Source organism: Coregonus clupeaformis, chromosome 34, assembly GCF_020615455.1.
Source record: "Coregonus clupeaformis isolate EN_2021a chromosome 34, ASM2061545v1, whole genome shotgun sequence".
NCBI classification, from domain to species: domain Eukaryota; kingdom Metazoa; phylum Chordata; class Actinopteri; order Salmoniformes; family Salmonidae; genus Coregonus; species Coregonus clupeaformis.
This window is the reverse complement of record NC_059225.1, coordinates 29,898,945-29,915,142: the sequence shown is the minus strand read 5'-3', so window position 1 is coordinate 29,915,142 and position 16,198 is coordinate 29,898,945. Positions and strand designations below refer to the sequence as shown.

Here is a 16,198-nt window from a genome sequence, read left to right as displayed (position 1 = left end):
TGGCGAACTGCAAGTGGGCTGTTATGTGCCTTTTACTGAGGAGTGGCTTCCGTCTGGCCACTCTAGGCCTGATAGGTGGACTGCTGCAGAGATGGTTGTCGTTCTCTAAGTTTCTCCCATCTCCACAGAGGAAATCTGGAGCTCTTTCACAGTGACTATCGGGTTCTTGGTCACCTCCCTGACCAAGGCCCTTCTCCCCCAATTGCTCATTTTGGCCGGGCGGCCAGCTCTAGGAAGAGTCTTGGTGGTCAAACATCTTCCATTTAAGAATAATGGAGGCCACTGTGTTCTTGGGGACCTTCAATGCTGCAGAAATGTTTTGGTACCCTTCCCCAGATCTGTGCCTCGACACAATCCTGTCTCTGAGCTCTACAGACAATCCCTTCGGCCTCATGGTTTGTTTTTTGCTCTGACATGCACTGTCAACTGTGGGACCTTATATAGACAGGTGTGTGCCTTTTCAAATCATGTCCAATCAATTGAATTTACCACAAGTGGACTCCAATCAAGTTGTAGAAATATCTCAAGGATGATCAGTGGAAACAGGATGCACCTGAGCTCAAGTTCGAGTCTCATAGCAAAAGGTCTGAATACTTATGTAAATAAGGTATTTCTGTTTTTATGTTTTTATAAAATTGCTAAAATGTATAAAACCCTGTTTTCGTTTTGTCATTATAAGGTATTGTGTGTAGATTGATGAGGGAAAAATTGAATTAAATCCATTTTAGAATAAGGCTGTAACGTAACAAACTGTGGTGGGTCTGAATACTTTCCGAAGGCACTGTATGCTGCTGGTCCATCTTTTCTACTCACTCCTTTATAGGAATATGAAATAAATAATATTTAGACAATTGAGAAGGTCAATGTGATGTTTTAATCGTGATGGTGTTGCACCCCAGATTTAAATCATGGAGCGATGACGCTTGTTTCCCCCGTTGCTCTGTCTGTCGCCTGTGTACGGAAACATTTCAAATCCCTGAACCACATGGTGTCGCACTTGCACATGTTAACAGATTGACTAGAGGCCGTTTTTATTGTGTCGAGTCAAAATCTGCGGATTTAATTCCTATCAGTCGGTGCTCAATCATATCGATTTGATGGATATCGAAAATCAAATGGGTCATGATGACCAGAAGACTGAGACTTTGAAGGTAGACATGTTCAAAAGCTTTTACCCTAAATATTAGCTAAATCATTTGCCAGCCTTTCTTTCAGTTGTATGACCATGTGTGAAGTAAGTGTTGACTGCTAAATAGTGGGTAGACTGGGTTATTCTGCGTGATGTAGACTTGTATTCCAAGCATTAGTGGGCATGCGGGTGCTGCAGCCAGAAGGACTTCCAATACTTCGCCATTGTCTGAGAACAACTGTCGCTGTTTCTTGAATTGACAGGCATTTGTGTATTGTGTGGCAGTGAAATCTTCATAAGCAGTCTGGTGATTGAGCAAATATCTGATTTAACGACGTTTCCTGTAAACGGATTTGCCACTATGCTCACAGTCTGAAAGCAGATTTAGGGCTAACAAACACGGTTCTGTTTAATCTGTCTGCAAGTTTTTCAGAAGTTATTTGCGAAAGGCTAACCTCGTTAAATTTGACATAGGGTCACTACATTTCGCAAGCAGACATTGGGCAGTTCAAAGTAGAGGAAACCCTGCACTTTTACCTCAATACGTTAAACTTCACATTTCATTTGAGAAAAAATCAAACATACTTCATAGCTATATCGAACTATTCCATGGGTTGAGTCAAAAACGCCCATAACTCGCATTTTAGACACAAATGCATGGTGTCAAAAGGAGATTTGCGCCAAAGTTATGCAATTGAAGTAGCAGTTCGAATTCTGATTTTGAGTAGGCCTAATATTCATTTCATTTTGGTAGTCTTTAGGTTCCCTTATGGACCCAGAATGTCAATTTACAAGAGCTATTGGAAAAAGACATGTAACAACTGCAGGTTTTAATATTTTCTTTATCTCATTTTGTAATAAACATATAAATAATAAACTCTAGACATTTTTGACACATCGCCCTGTTATGAAAGTTAACTGGAACGCTATTATATACTATCCAAACTGTGCATCTGCCGCATGTTATTTCTATAAAACTATTTCCCTATTACAAAATATGAAAAGAAAAAATACATTTTAGTACATTTACAGGAGTTACTTATTAATTTATTCAACGAAACGTTTTGTTCTGTACTACTTATACTGTTACTGAATTGTCAGAATGTGCATTTCAAATTTTCTAAAATAAAAATAGAAAAAAGAAATACAACAAAAGCAGAGGCAATAATTATACGAGGCAGAATATCTGTCCCAATCTGACAACTTAAATGAAACGTTTCCAAAATAATAGAATTCTTAATAAACAAAACAGTACAAGATTTCCAAGACTTTTCCCAACTATTTAAATTAAAATATATTCTCGTATCTTACACTATTTCAAATAACGAAATGTGATTCGGTAACGATCTGTCAAAATCAAATGTACAATTCTGTGTATAAAAATATAATTTATGGACCCCACGAAGTTTGTTTATCCCCAAAATATAACAGTCAGTTGCACATAATATGCACAGAACAAGAAGTTTGCTCCTTTTTACATAATCTTATTTTTCTTTGCGGTTAACTTGGAGATATACAAAAATAGATTCTGCACAATTTGCTGGTCACACCGTTTTAGGATCCATCCGTGTGATACCAGCCAGTTCACATGAGAATAAATTATTCAAAGAAAACTTTTAAGGCTCCATTCATTCTTTAAAAGGGACACACATGTAAAAGTCACTGAAATAAATATCCCAACATCGCTGGGGCCTTTGTATTTTTCATTCTACTATTGTTTATTGTCCTAGATTAGTCTTATTTTGCTTTGCTTCAACTTGAGTTTATTGACATCCCCAGTGGGTGAAGCGCGTGGCTATCCAAGAGCCACGTTCCTAATTGATATAGAATCTTGGAGTACCAGTGCACTCCATCCTCGTGTAAGGTGGCGTTGGGCATGGAGTAGTCTTTCGGGGATAGCAAGGAGGACAGCCAGTAGCTCAGTCTGACAGGTGCAAACGCCCAGTGCGCTAGATTGTGGTCTTCAATTACAGCGTAACATGACACAAGCACCTGATCTACGACGATGGTTCCTTGAACCGTCATTGGCGCAAAGGACCCCTCGTGCTCCTCCATGTAAATCCGTCCCACGGTGACCGACTTCAGTTGGTTATGCAAATCATCAAAGACAACCACCTTTTGTCCAGGTTTGACTTTGCTCGCAAATACTGCTGACATGCTGTGGAGATCATCCGTTGAGTTGTTGACCACAAAGAGGAGATGTGCAGCAGTAAGGGTGATTTTCTGGGTCGTTTCTTTAGTCTCTATCACATAAAACACTCGTCTAGTTGACGAGTCCTGGTCCATGAACATGATGAAGTCACTGTATGCGAGGTCCCCATCACTGTTGGCAGCCAGCACTTTGTCGCCAACTCTGAGGTCTTTCACTGCCTTCCTGCTTCCATCTTTGAGAGTCACGGAAGCGGTGCCTGGGAAACAGCCTCCTGATTTGGCAGCAACTGAGTTTTCTGTTGAAATAGAAGATTGTATTAGTGATTGTAAATATGATTGTGAATATACAGTATATCCATATAGGCTATTTGATCTCTCAGTGAAAGCAGGACAAGTTTTGGGCTCAGCACTTTGGAACATGTGCAGCCTATAGGCCTATGAATGAACCACTGTCACATATAAGTCTATAGGCTATGTCCACACGTTTTAAAGAGGAATGAACATTGTGATTTTAGGCGAATTGGTCCATATCTCTCATTAAAACGAATTTTAACTCAACATCAGAGGTTGCATTGTATTTTCCCGCATATAAAACATGGTGCCATATGCTTTCATTTGGCATAATGTGAATGTGGAACTCCTTCACAAAAAGCCGTATTGGCTGCTTCTCATTGTGTGAGATGAGAAAACCGAAAGCCCTGGCTCCTCTAACGTTAATTAAAAACCAATAAAGAGCGGACATTGTCATTCTAAATCAGCTTGTGGACAGAGCCACTCTTGGAAAAGAACATTTACGCCTTTCCCAGCTACTCTTCCCATATTTGTTCAGGTGCAGAAACCTCTATGTGACAATTCACACACATAGCCTACTCAAAAAAAAAAAACAAGAGCGCCGCAAACACTATTTACCCAGTGGAGCCACTTTTCCAAGCCTCTCAAGATGTAGATTTGAATTTAAATGAGGGCCCAGACTCTAAATGCTTGCAGTCGACCAACATCAATGTCCCTTCTTTTTACCACTTCTCCCCCGCTTTGTTGTCAATCTTGGTGACAATAATTCGGGTCTTGGGAGAACTCTTCACATTCCGATCTCCAGGATCACAGTCAGTAAACACACACAGCCACAGAATAGAACCGTCCCGCTCTGAATTTCTGCATCTAATCTTTTAAGATTCCGGGGCATGAAATAAGGTGACAATTGAAAACCGGATTTGCCCCAAACGAATTAAACATTGCTAAGTCCAAATCTCTTTAGTAAAGTCACATGACCCCTAATGACACGGACTATATGATCTCAACACGTGTGTGTGTTGAATTTTAAATATAAGATTTGCCATTAAATTCAAAACGAAAATGTGATCCACTGGAAGAATAGGCCTACGTTGATTTCCATAAGGTTTTTGGGAAAATCAAGAGATGATTTTAACCCAAAAGATTTGTCTAAAGTAGACCTACTTTGGTAAAATCAATTAGGCTACACATTTTGGACGGCCAACACTGATGCAAACATAGGCCTAGAATAGATTATTTCGATCGCCAAATAATACAAATCAAATAGCCTTCTCTTGATGTGCAGTGATTTTGAATTCCATAGCCTATCAGTTAGCGTACAGGAACTTTTTTCCATATAGGCAATGGCATTTTATGAGTGTGGGAATAGGTTTTGTGTAATAAAAGGTCGTGGTTCCATCGAAGAGACAGTGTGGGGCGATATAAGATCATGAAATAGTCTGATATGCATTAAACATGAACAGGCAGCAAATACCCATATAAATAACACAGCTACTATGAAATACATATATATAGATATATATTAAATATGGATATGAAAGGGTAAAAGATCACGGTATAACGAGTGTGAATAACAAGAGAATAGCGAGAGGACACATTGTGTAGAACTCTGAACTAGAAGGGGGTTGGCTAACGAGATATAATCATATAATATCCTAGAAACGTTGTTTATTTCATCCCAATAATATGTTAATTAATTATCTAGCTCGAGTAGCGTACTTTGTAAAAAATTAATAAAATAAAAGTTGCATCATCAATAAAAGGGGGGAAAGGTTATTATCACGTTTTCCAAGATATTGTATCTTTCCCATTCACATTCGTTTTTGATGTCAGTGATGGCGACCAACAGCTTTTTGACTTGACACCCTACCTGCTTTGACGGAACAGTGGATGTGGGCCTTGGACTCGTAGTAGACCCAGTCGAACCCAGCCTCCACTGCTAGTCTTGACAGCGTGCCGTATTTGCTCTTGTCTCTATCGGAGGTCGTGATATCCACTGCCCTTCCCTCGTAGTGTAGCGACTCTTCGAAATGGTGCCCATCCTCGTCCCAGCCCTCGGTGACGCGGAGCTTTACCCCTGGCCACTGGTTCATGACAGAGATAGCCAGGGAGTTCAGCTTGTCTTTACATCTCTGGGGGAAGGAAAATGGAACAGTTAGTCATCTATTTAGATATATCAAATTCACTAATCATGCTCACCAGATGCCAATTCCTTCATGTAGGATATATCAGGCCTGGGTATTAAGCCTACATTAGGCTCATATTTGATATATGATATTAAGTGTTATGTTCCAGACAGTGTATATTCATTATTGGCTCTTAATCTTAAACTTAATTCACACGCCTGAAGGTATGTGATTTTGTAGATGCATGGTTGGAGGCCAAAACAATGATCCTATAGAGTTGACATTATATAGTTCGTCTTCATATGTGCACTTTGTGGACCAGAGACCAGGATTTATGATCTGAAACAAGGTACACACCACACACACACACACCACCCTACAGGTTTATGGATTACAAAATACAAATCACTCAAATAGTTAACATTTCACATTCCATTACATCTGGTGAACCTGAATATCTCCGATATTCCACACTAAAGATTAATTGAGATTCAATCAATATCCTCCCATCTATTGTTCTAGAGAGTGATGTTATGGGATATATGCCTACACACAACAATGTGAATGGTTTGTTTGAATAAACTCGAATATTCTGTGTGACGAGCAGCGTCTGAGGGAACATGTCAGATAGAGAAGCTTGTGATTAAAAATTGATAAGCCATTGCATTCGCTTCACTGGCCTAAAACATATAGATTTGGTCCTTGGAAAAGTGCGACCGCTCAATGGCCTATTTGTACTCTCTCTCAAGATGCTATAACGTGATAGACTCTGTCCAATAAAAGAAAATGCCGGAATTAATTATATATTTGAAAAAAATGAAAAAATATATAACTATATTGAAACCAAGAGTAAGACGTGTGTTTTCTTTTAATAAATAATTGATATTGAGGATAATCTAAAGGAATAACTGAGTTATAAAATAGTTGTCTTATAATTGGAATGTTGCACTTCCTAACCTATATAAGGACCCTTAGTGGAGATGCTTGGCCTTCTCCAAGACAACTCTTCTCTACACTTAACCAATATGTCAAATAAAACATTACAAAGAGTCTTTTCACCGCAACCAGAGGGAAAGTTTCATTATTCTTGTCGCGCAAGTTCTTGGGACGTGACAGGACTACTCAACTGGAGGTGTTTTGGTTTTCTTCCCTAAAGGCCCACCCCCCCCACCACACACACACATCCCTAACGCATGGGCCACTCTCCATCCTCTTCCGTTTGTTGGTAAGGATCCCCAATGCTGGTCATACGGTTAGCCTACCTCATATCGCAATTAGCCTAACCTGTCTTTCCTGCGATACCTCAAAACAAACCAACAATATACTCGCACTTGTAGCATGCAGTGGGTAAAAAATGCAAAGTGGCCATGCCAAAACCTTTTCCTGCACATTCTGAGTAGGATTGCTGGAGCCAAGAGCCGTGAAGCCTAAACTATTTATTAATTCATTGGGTCGTGTGCCGCAAATCCAGCCAAATTCTGTTCAACCACCGTGAAGCCCAGCAGGATCCCTCCGCCGGCGCTTTGTCCTCAGACTGAAAGTTTTTCAACAAGCCTCGCCCGCAGTCTGCCCCTTAATCTTCTCACAAATGAATTGGTTAGAGGAAACACTTATCAGGTACCTGTCAGTGCAAACAACCCGCTGGTCCGTCTCAATTTCGCGTCGTTTGAGTGGCTATATTCAGTTCCCATTAAGCTGTGCTCGCTACAGACGACCATGTGATGTTTTTATTCGCGACAGAAACGTCTGGGCTGCGCGCTAAAAATGTCTGTAAAGCTATGACCTCGTTAACTTTCCTCGAAACGAACTGTCTTTGTAGTTGAGGGGGCTGCTTGGTTAACTCGCTCACTCAAAATGAGTTGGTGCAGCCAGGGGGCATCACGCTTTTATAGTCATCATCACTTTAAATGGAGTTTGATTTACATAGGAAACCACAACAGACAGACGTTTAATCTCCGTTGAAATTACACTTTGTTTAAACAATTGTGAGACTGAGCTCTATTCCAGCTAGGAATCCATCCCATAGTTTACAACTTTCAGTGCACCTGCGCACCCACAGTGAGTCAGCGCCGTCCCCACCACAGCCCACTGGATTGACCATTACGCACAACAATCATACAATATAGAAGATGGCAAACATATTCTAGATGCTAACCATTAGTTCTTCATATTATTCAGATATTAAGTTTGTAGGCTGTAACAGTCTATCTCTAACTCGTGATGTGGTTGCAGGTGCATCTCGTCAATAGGGCTACGCAGTACGCCACTAAACAGCAAATACTGTAAGTACTCCATACTTAATACATGTATTGTCTGTTGAACTTTGTTTATGCTTCCTCTTCTCATTGACCAAAGGTCATAAATTCAAATGCTCCCGCATAATGTAGGCTGGATGGCAGGTCGTGTTAAATGAATGGAGGGAGGGAGGGGGCATATTCCCACGGGGATGTTTATCTATGAGCCTCCTTTTGCCTTGCCTGGTCAATATCTATAGCAAATATGTCATATTTTAAATATTTCACCTTTCTACGAATTATAGCCTAGCACAAAGCATAAAACAGTGAGCTTATTTTGTCACTCACAATGCCATTAATTTGTTGTTGTTTTTGTAAATGGTTTGGCGAATTTTTTTATGCAGTGGTAACATAATAAAACCAACATACATCCTCTACTTTCAGACCAATAAAGGACGGTAAATGGAGATGAAAGCGCACGGTGTGTCAAAAAGCGGAGTCTTTGGCACAATTCTCTGTTCAACCACAGCTTTAACTGGCAGTGGCCGAGGGCTATAGACAGAATAGAAGGTTATATATCTCACTCTAGCCTCCATTTGAAGTGTGATAACGAATAGGCTATATTGGAGGAAGGGAAGGGAGCATTTAAGAGATATGTTGAGACTGCACGCAGGGCAGGGTGAATATTTAATCTAAGCTCGTGCCCATGTCGCGGTATACGGTTCAGGGAGTCCGGCGCGCGCGCCTCCATCATCACACTACTTCAGGTTCAGTGGCATTTTAAGGTGGCCGGACTGAACTAATAGACGTTCTTATTAAAATAGCAACACAGCAATTGCAAAATACGTGCAACAGACACCCAATATAGGCTACAGCAGCTGGAAATCAAGTAACCTCATGGGTGAGAGAGACATGCTCTCCAGACTGCATTTCTGACCCATATTTTTATGGACAATGCATGCAAGATAGCCACCCAGAATCGTATAACGAAATCACAGACTAGCATTCGACTGAGGGAAATCTGATTCACAGAAACTACAATGCTTGTTTGCCACTAATGCAGTCTTTCCAAAGCAAATGCATTACCGGAGGCGCAGTCGGTGCGTCTTGCTATATCATTGCACTAATTGGCCGCGTCCCACCCATTTATGAAGTAGTGATAGTGTTCAGAACATTCTCAAAGAAATGTCAATGTCTTCATGCGCCGATAAACACTATACTGCGAAAGGCTGAATAACAGTATGCAAGAAAATGTCTGAATGCGCCAACCATGCATAAATAAGGCCGCTGTTTTAGTCATAGGTCAGATCAGATGACTGAAATTAAAGATTTAAAACAAGATGTAATCTAAATCTTAACGGTGCAATAGCGGAATATCCTAATGCTATAGTATTGCATAGACAACCGATGTGCGTCTCCACAAGGCCTTGATACAAATATAGATATGAGGAGAGGACCACATAAATATTTCAAATAAACTGCCACAATCGTGAAGGCCGAGTGTCCTACTGGTCTGCCAGTAGGCCTATGTCATGTCTCTGATTTTATTATGAAAGCCTTACCCATGCAGGACCTAATCAAAAGTGCAATGCTCTGAGATTGAAACGGAACCTTTTCACACATCTACTTAAAAATAAAAACAGACTTGAGACGTAAATATGCATTTGTTTGTGGTGCGCAATCTGCATCCAATGTGAAAGGTTATGTTACACAGTGTCCTAAAAGATGCGCGGCATTAAAAAGGTAGGCTATTCATTTTACCTGAGTCATGAGCCGGTCCGCACCGGTGTTCTCTTCATCCTTAAAGATAATGTCAGTATTGTAATTGGGAGTCAGTTCTTTAAATCGCTCGGAGTTCCGTGTGATCTTGCCTTCATATCTGCCACTGGCCCCTAGGGTCTTCTCCGCGACGTTTGGGATGAACTGTTTGTACGCTAGAGGTGTCAGCTTCTTCGGATGTCTTCTCCTCCCGTAGCCCCTGCCCGGTCCACAGCCCATCCCAGAGGACACCAAGGACAAGCAGATCAACCCGAACAGAACGATTCTTGTCAACAGCAGCATTTCGTCCATAAAATCTAAATTACTCGGAGCCTCAGTGTGTTATCAACCGGCGGCCGTTTGTTTCTATATCTCCCCTCCCTCTCGCGCAGCTGCTTCCACAATGTCCTTGTCTCCTCCTCTAGTTCGTCTGTAGGCTACCGTGCCCCCCGATCACTACCGTGGCAGGTGCGTAAATGAACGCCTCTGCAAAATGATAACGGAACACATCGAAGGAGAGACGTTGCTGCGTGGGTAAAAAGTGAGAAAATTAACCACGGAATCTCTGCGTAGTCGAGCTAGAGCGGCTTGTGCGAGCAGACCGCGTTTACTGCTATGTATTATAGCACCGATCTATGGCAGGGGAGGGACCTGATTGGTTCGCCTAGACAAACCCTTCTGATGTTATCACACAAAAGAGTAAAAAAAATCTTTAAAGATTTTTTCCACCTGAAGGGTGGGTTTAGGGGAGGGGCTGCACTCCATGGGAAAACTTAAATTACAATTTTTTTCTCTCTTCCTCTGTTCTTAAAACTAAAAACAAGATTCCCAGTTGAGGGAAAACCCAACTCGTAGCCTATAGGCCTATGTTGTTATGTTATGTGACTTAGTGTGGGTGATTCGAATGTTGTGTCTAGAATTATTAGATAAACTTAGGTACATATTGACTTCCCACTCATGGGAAATAGCTTGAAAATGGGTGTACGCATGTCTCTGACTCTGGGAGTTTTTTTTACTGTGTAAGTGTCTAAATTAGAGCGTCTCGGTCGATAGGCTGCATGAATAAGCCAAAAGTTGTCAAGAAGTTGTACAATTAGTTAACCATATAGCCCAGTATTATTGCTTCTCATATGTATAATTTACTCAGTGCGTAACCGCGCATTTGGATATAGCCTACAAACTAACTTTGGGGAAAATAATGGGTGAGCCACTGATTGGAAATTAGACGGGTCAAGGAATAAAAATACTACTTTTTTAAAACAGCTAATACAAAATATAATTTAGGCTAAACTATGTCCAAATGTCCTTTGTTTAAATAATTTGACTCGGGCATGATACCCCTTATTCTAGTTTCAGCATTGTAGATCCATTTTCAGTCTGAACAGAAAGTAGCAGGGCAAATTACGTTTCAGTCTGAGATTGCATCAAAAGAGAACATCCTATGAGCGTATATGATATGTCAGTGGATGTGAAAAACCTAGCGTTTATTTTCTTGCATAAAAATAATTAACAAAAATCAATGCGCATGACACCGCCATATGCCATGGCGCACACAAAGGCTATGTGGATGCATGACACGTTTTAGAGCCACCGTTCAATTGTTCTTTTAGATAGAGTTAATGATATGTTAATGATGCATGCGTAATGCGCGCTCTCCATGCGCCTTTCCAAAATTCGCCAAAAGGTAATTAGTGGAACGCCACTTCAAAACACGTGGACACACAAATTATAACGGTAACAAACCCTTTCTGTTACTTTGTTACACCTGTTAATACAAATGTTGAATTACATGTTCTTTATTGTTACAGTACACGTATGTTGTGTGGAAGCATAGGACTATAAATACAGGTTCAGATTTTCAGCCTTAGAACTAAGGGAATTCCATAGCAACAAACATTTTTAAAAATCCACACAAAACATGTCATATTTCAACCTCACTCCAAACTAGTAACATCCTATTATGGAATATAATTATGTTTAGGCCTATCTTAATAAATTCCCCCAAGTCAATGGAACCATAATCCAAAATATATGGATAAAATCAGACAGACACAAAAGGGTGTCCTGGTTTGAATGGTGTTTTGGGGGGAAGAGACTTAGGGTGTTCTAAGGGTGTTATCCCAGGCCTCTCCTTCCTCCACATCCTGGGCCATTGGTTATTGGAATTGGCTTGTCAAGTGTACACAAACGTGCTGCTGTCTGTTTGGGCCAGGGATCAGACCACAAAGCCTTTCCCCCAAAGTCCACTTCATTGACAGATTAAGCCATGGTAACCACTGTATTCACTGGTCCATAGCAGCAGGCGAGGTATGTGGTAATTGTCTTACTTTCTCTTGTCTTCACATGTTTGCAGGACCGCTCTCAAAGATGGTGTCTGTTTGTCTCGGGAGACATATTAATGCTCTGCCTCTGCTCCTCCATGGCCAGGCCTTTTTTTAGCAGGCCCCTTTGCAGATAATGATTTGTTGTCTTCCATTGGATGCTTCTGGAGATGACCAAAACTCCAGTGTTCATCAGTATCCATTTGATGCTGTATTGCAGACCATATCTGAGTTTCACATAGATGTTGATCTTTTTAAATGGCTTTAATCACTATTGTCTGGGTTCATCTTAGTAAAAACCTTGTCTGTGATGTATCAATAAGTGAACCACTCTGGTCTGACACAATAAAACACATTGGGAGAGGCCTTGAAGATTTTGCCAAGATATTGCCACAGTGAATGACCATTGTAAAGGCAATAGTATTTTTCTGCACTGATATATGAATGTTACTACATACATAAGCAACACAGAAAGAATCTGATGCTTGGTTGAAGAAAAGTCGATTGGGAGGAGCTTTGAATGTAATCACAAAACCCTTTGTTAAGTAAAGGAGGTGCTGATTTGGGTCGAACAAACAATGGGTTACTTAGCATTTGGAGATTAATCATAAAAATGCCTATCAATATTCTGTGTCATTACAAAATGTGTCCTGGGGGAACTATTGGTTAAAATTGGTATTTAATATCATAGTGATAATGCAGAAATATTTATAGTTCAGTTGAACCTTTATTTGCATGCTAGAATAAGCCTATAGGTCTTGCTTGTGCTTTGCTTTGACCACATTCACCACCATTGTGTGGCACATGAGATAGGGGGAGATCCTGCCAACCACAGGAGAGACGGGTTAGGTCAAATTAAAACCTGCCCTGGCAGACCTCCAGCACTGCCAACCCTGTGCCAGTGGCTCATGCCATCTCAGTCAGGGCAGGTGAAGCTACCTGCTGCCTAGTGTGCCCAGGAACGTGATGAAGCCCTTGCCAAAGATGACCAGCTTAACTGGCAGAGCGCCAGGTCAAACCGAGAGTCCCCCTCTTCATTAAGCGAGAAAAAAAAACGTGATTATCTATGTATAGCTGTGCGCATGCACATCCTTGAAATGCCTCTGTGTTATTTGTTTGCAGAGTGACAGGAGAATCTCAGTCGTCTTGGCAGTAGACACATTTCAGCAGCCGTCAACATGGAAGTCCTGAGTAAACACAGGGAGGACTAGCCTACAGCTGCAGGAGACGTTCCAAAACCAAGGGCAGTGTTTGGGCTGAGGTCACAGGCAGTGAACAGGAGTTCAGGTATCACTACTCTGAGATATAGACCTAGGCAGGCACTCCAGTGATGCCACACAGGTGCCTCAAAACCACAGGGACAGACGCATGGTGTGGTGGGGATTGGTGAGGCAGGTGGAGCCCTCACCCTCAGACTCCACCACCCCACCACCACATCCGCCCTGGTGGCTGACGCCGTGACGTGCGCCTTGTACCGTTGCCTGTCGAACCAACAGGGTACATTACCTGAATCACACGAGGAGAAGAGAAAAAGGCCTCCCTGTAAATGTGTAACATGTAAAAATGGTAAGCAATGTAAATAATGCAGACTGGAGCCCATGAATAATGCAACCTGTACAGAGGACTAGGAGGCTGTGCTGCTGCCTGGGCTCAGAGGGAACCAACCAATCCACTGGAAGCACAGCTGACAACAAGAACACAGCCCAGCCCAGCATCTCTTCTCCAGCATCGACATAGCACAGAGGCCATGGCCTCCAGGGTGAAATTTCCCCTAGGTACAGATCCTTAACCTTTAGTGGGGGAAATGCAAAACTGACACAAGATCAGCATCTAGGGGCAACTTCACCCTACCCCGAGGCCATGGACAGGGGGTGGTGGTGGTAGTGATGGGGGAGGCGGCGTGAGATATCTGGATGATCTGGACACTGGGGCAGAATCTCAGCAGCATAATATTTATACAGCGGTAGAGACTAGCCCATTTAGAGACAGCTCTCATAAATAGTAGAACATATTCACCAGGGACAGCAGAGCAGGAGTAGAAAGCCATGCTAACTGCTACCGGGAGTGACACAGCAACATTGAGAGTTGTTTGATGAAATCATTAAGGAGGGATTGAGGGCATTATAAATTGTGTAGCGCCACGGGGCCTGTTGCATGTGATGGATAATCCACTGTGAGGAGTAGTTCTTTCTGTGGCCATAGATCTCTCTTCCAGGTGACTACAGGTTTGTCCCATATGGCAACCTATTCCCTACATAGTGCACGACTTTTGTGCACTATATGGAGAATAGGGTGCCATTTGGGATTTAACCTTACACCACCTTCTCATCAACCCTTTTCTCTGCCATGTCATTGGGGCCATATCCCATAGACTTGGATTGAAAACACCCATCCACATCAGCCATACCCAAATACAGCACTGGCTGTTTGAGCATGTTCCCCTCACCAGTTCGAGCCGGCATGGAGGATCTCGATTGCCTCTGATCTGATTGAGGCAAAACAGGTGGCTAATTTCTCCCAATACAGTGTTAACCAAGCATGTGGCGAAGCAGAAAGAAAAAGGTTGAACAGAGCTTTTGCTGGTCCAAGTCCTTCATGACTGTTCTAAGTCCTCCTACTGTCTGAGGTTTTGAAACCCTGTTTGATGGATTAAGAGTGCAGAATAATCACACACACACACACACCCTGTGCCAGATAGCTCTCTGTTATGGTTTGTTTGGGAAAAGGAGGTTCCTTTATTCGACCCAATAGAAAACCATCACCAAGGACAAGGTTAGTAGTATCAAATAGCAGGTGAGTCCCGATTCAGGGCTTGAGGGCTTTCATCCTGACCTGAACATCTGACAATCTGTAAAGGTGAAACTGGCACACTTATGCCAGTTATCCCACAACCTTTCCCCAGGTGGAATTATCTTTATATCTATGTCTTTGAATCACTTAACACGATTCAATCAACCTTTTAGTGGAGACAACATTGGTCGTTCTTTGCATTGAAAGGATTTATATGTCCTGAAGGCCTTTCTTTTCAGTTACAATGGAGATTGCACAATCACAGTACCTGTAAAAATGTTTTATTTGCTCCCTGTAGCCGCTCCCAATACTTAAACATTAAGCGCAAAGGCTAGACAGGCAAACCCCCTTTGAACTGCGGAGCAGGGTGAACCCAAGGCAGAGGGGAGGGGTGGAGGGGCATTGTGTCGTGATTCAGGGGGGGGGATTGAGGGGGTAAGGAGGCAAAGGATATTTCTTCAGGTGAGTCAGAGGAGCCATGTTAGACCATCCAGGTCTTGACTGGGATAATACGTGATGAGGAGAGAAAGTCTCAGGTGTTTTTAGCAATGCCACTTCTGTTGACATATCACATTTTATGTGTACTATTTCAATTTCAGTCCTAATTCCTACACTGGGAGTCACACAAATGTGCTGAACTAAATTCACAAATCTGAACCTATCTATGGCTGCGTTTAGACAGGCAGCCCAATTCAGATTTTTTTCCCCCACTAACAGGTCATTTGACCAATCACATCAGATCTTTTCACATCAGATATGTTTCACAGCTGATCTGATTGGTCAAAAGACAAACTATTGAAAAAAAGATCCGAATTGGGCTGCCTGTCTAAACGCAGCCTTAGACGTCTGTTTGGTTCACATTTTGTCCGGTTTGGACCGGCCTTGATTTGGCTCAAATGTAGACGTCTATAAATTGTTTAGATTTGGTCTGGTCCAGACCGGCCTTGATTTGTCCCAAACATAGACGTTTATGATTGGTTCAGATTTGGTTTCAAATCTGAACCAATCATAGACATCTACAGTGCATTCGGAAAGTATTCATACCCCTTGACTTTTTCCACATTATGTTACGTTTCAGCCTTATTCAAAAATGTATTAAATTGTTTTTTTCCCCTCATCAATCTACACACAATACCCCATAATGACAAAGCAAAAACAGGTTTTTGAAATTTTAGCAAACAAATAATAAAAAAAGAACTGAAATATCATATTTACTTAAGTATTCAGACCCTTTACTCAGTACTTTGTTGAAGCACCATTGACAGAGATTACAGCCTCAAGTCTTCTTGGGTATGACACTACAAGCTTGGCACACCTGTATTTGGGGAGTTTCTCCCATTCTTCTCTGCAGATCCTCTCAAGCTCTGTCAGGTTGGATGGGGAGTGTCGCTGCACAGC

The 16,198-nt window shown here is 41.8% G+C and overlaps 1 protein-coding gene across 1 annotated transcript; it reads right to left on the bottom strand.

Annotated features, from left to right (window-relative positions):
- Positions 1-1,955: 1,955 nt before the first annotated feature.
- LOC121549996 (sonic hedgehog protein A) lies at positions 1,956-10,298 on the bottom strand. Its single transcript, XM_041862040.2, has 3 exons — positions 9,693-10,298; positions 5,442-5,703; positions 1,956-3,576 (listed from the first exon to the last, which is right to left on the bottom strand). Exons 1-3 carry the CDS (start codon positions 9,999-10,001, stop codon positions 2,882-2,884), a joined length of 1,266 nt encoding a protein of 421 aa, XP_041717974.1. The 5' UTR covers positions 10,002-10,298; the 3' UTR covers positions 1,956-2,881.
- Positions 10,299-16,198: the final 5,900 nt, after the last annotated feature.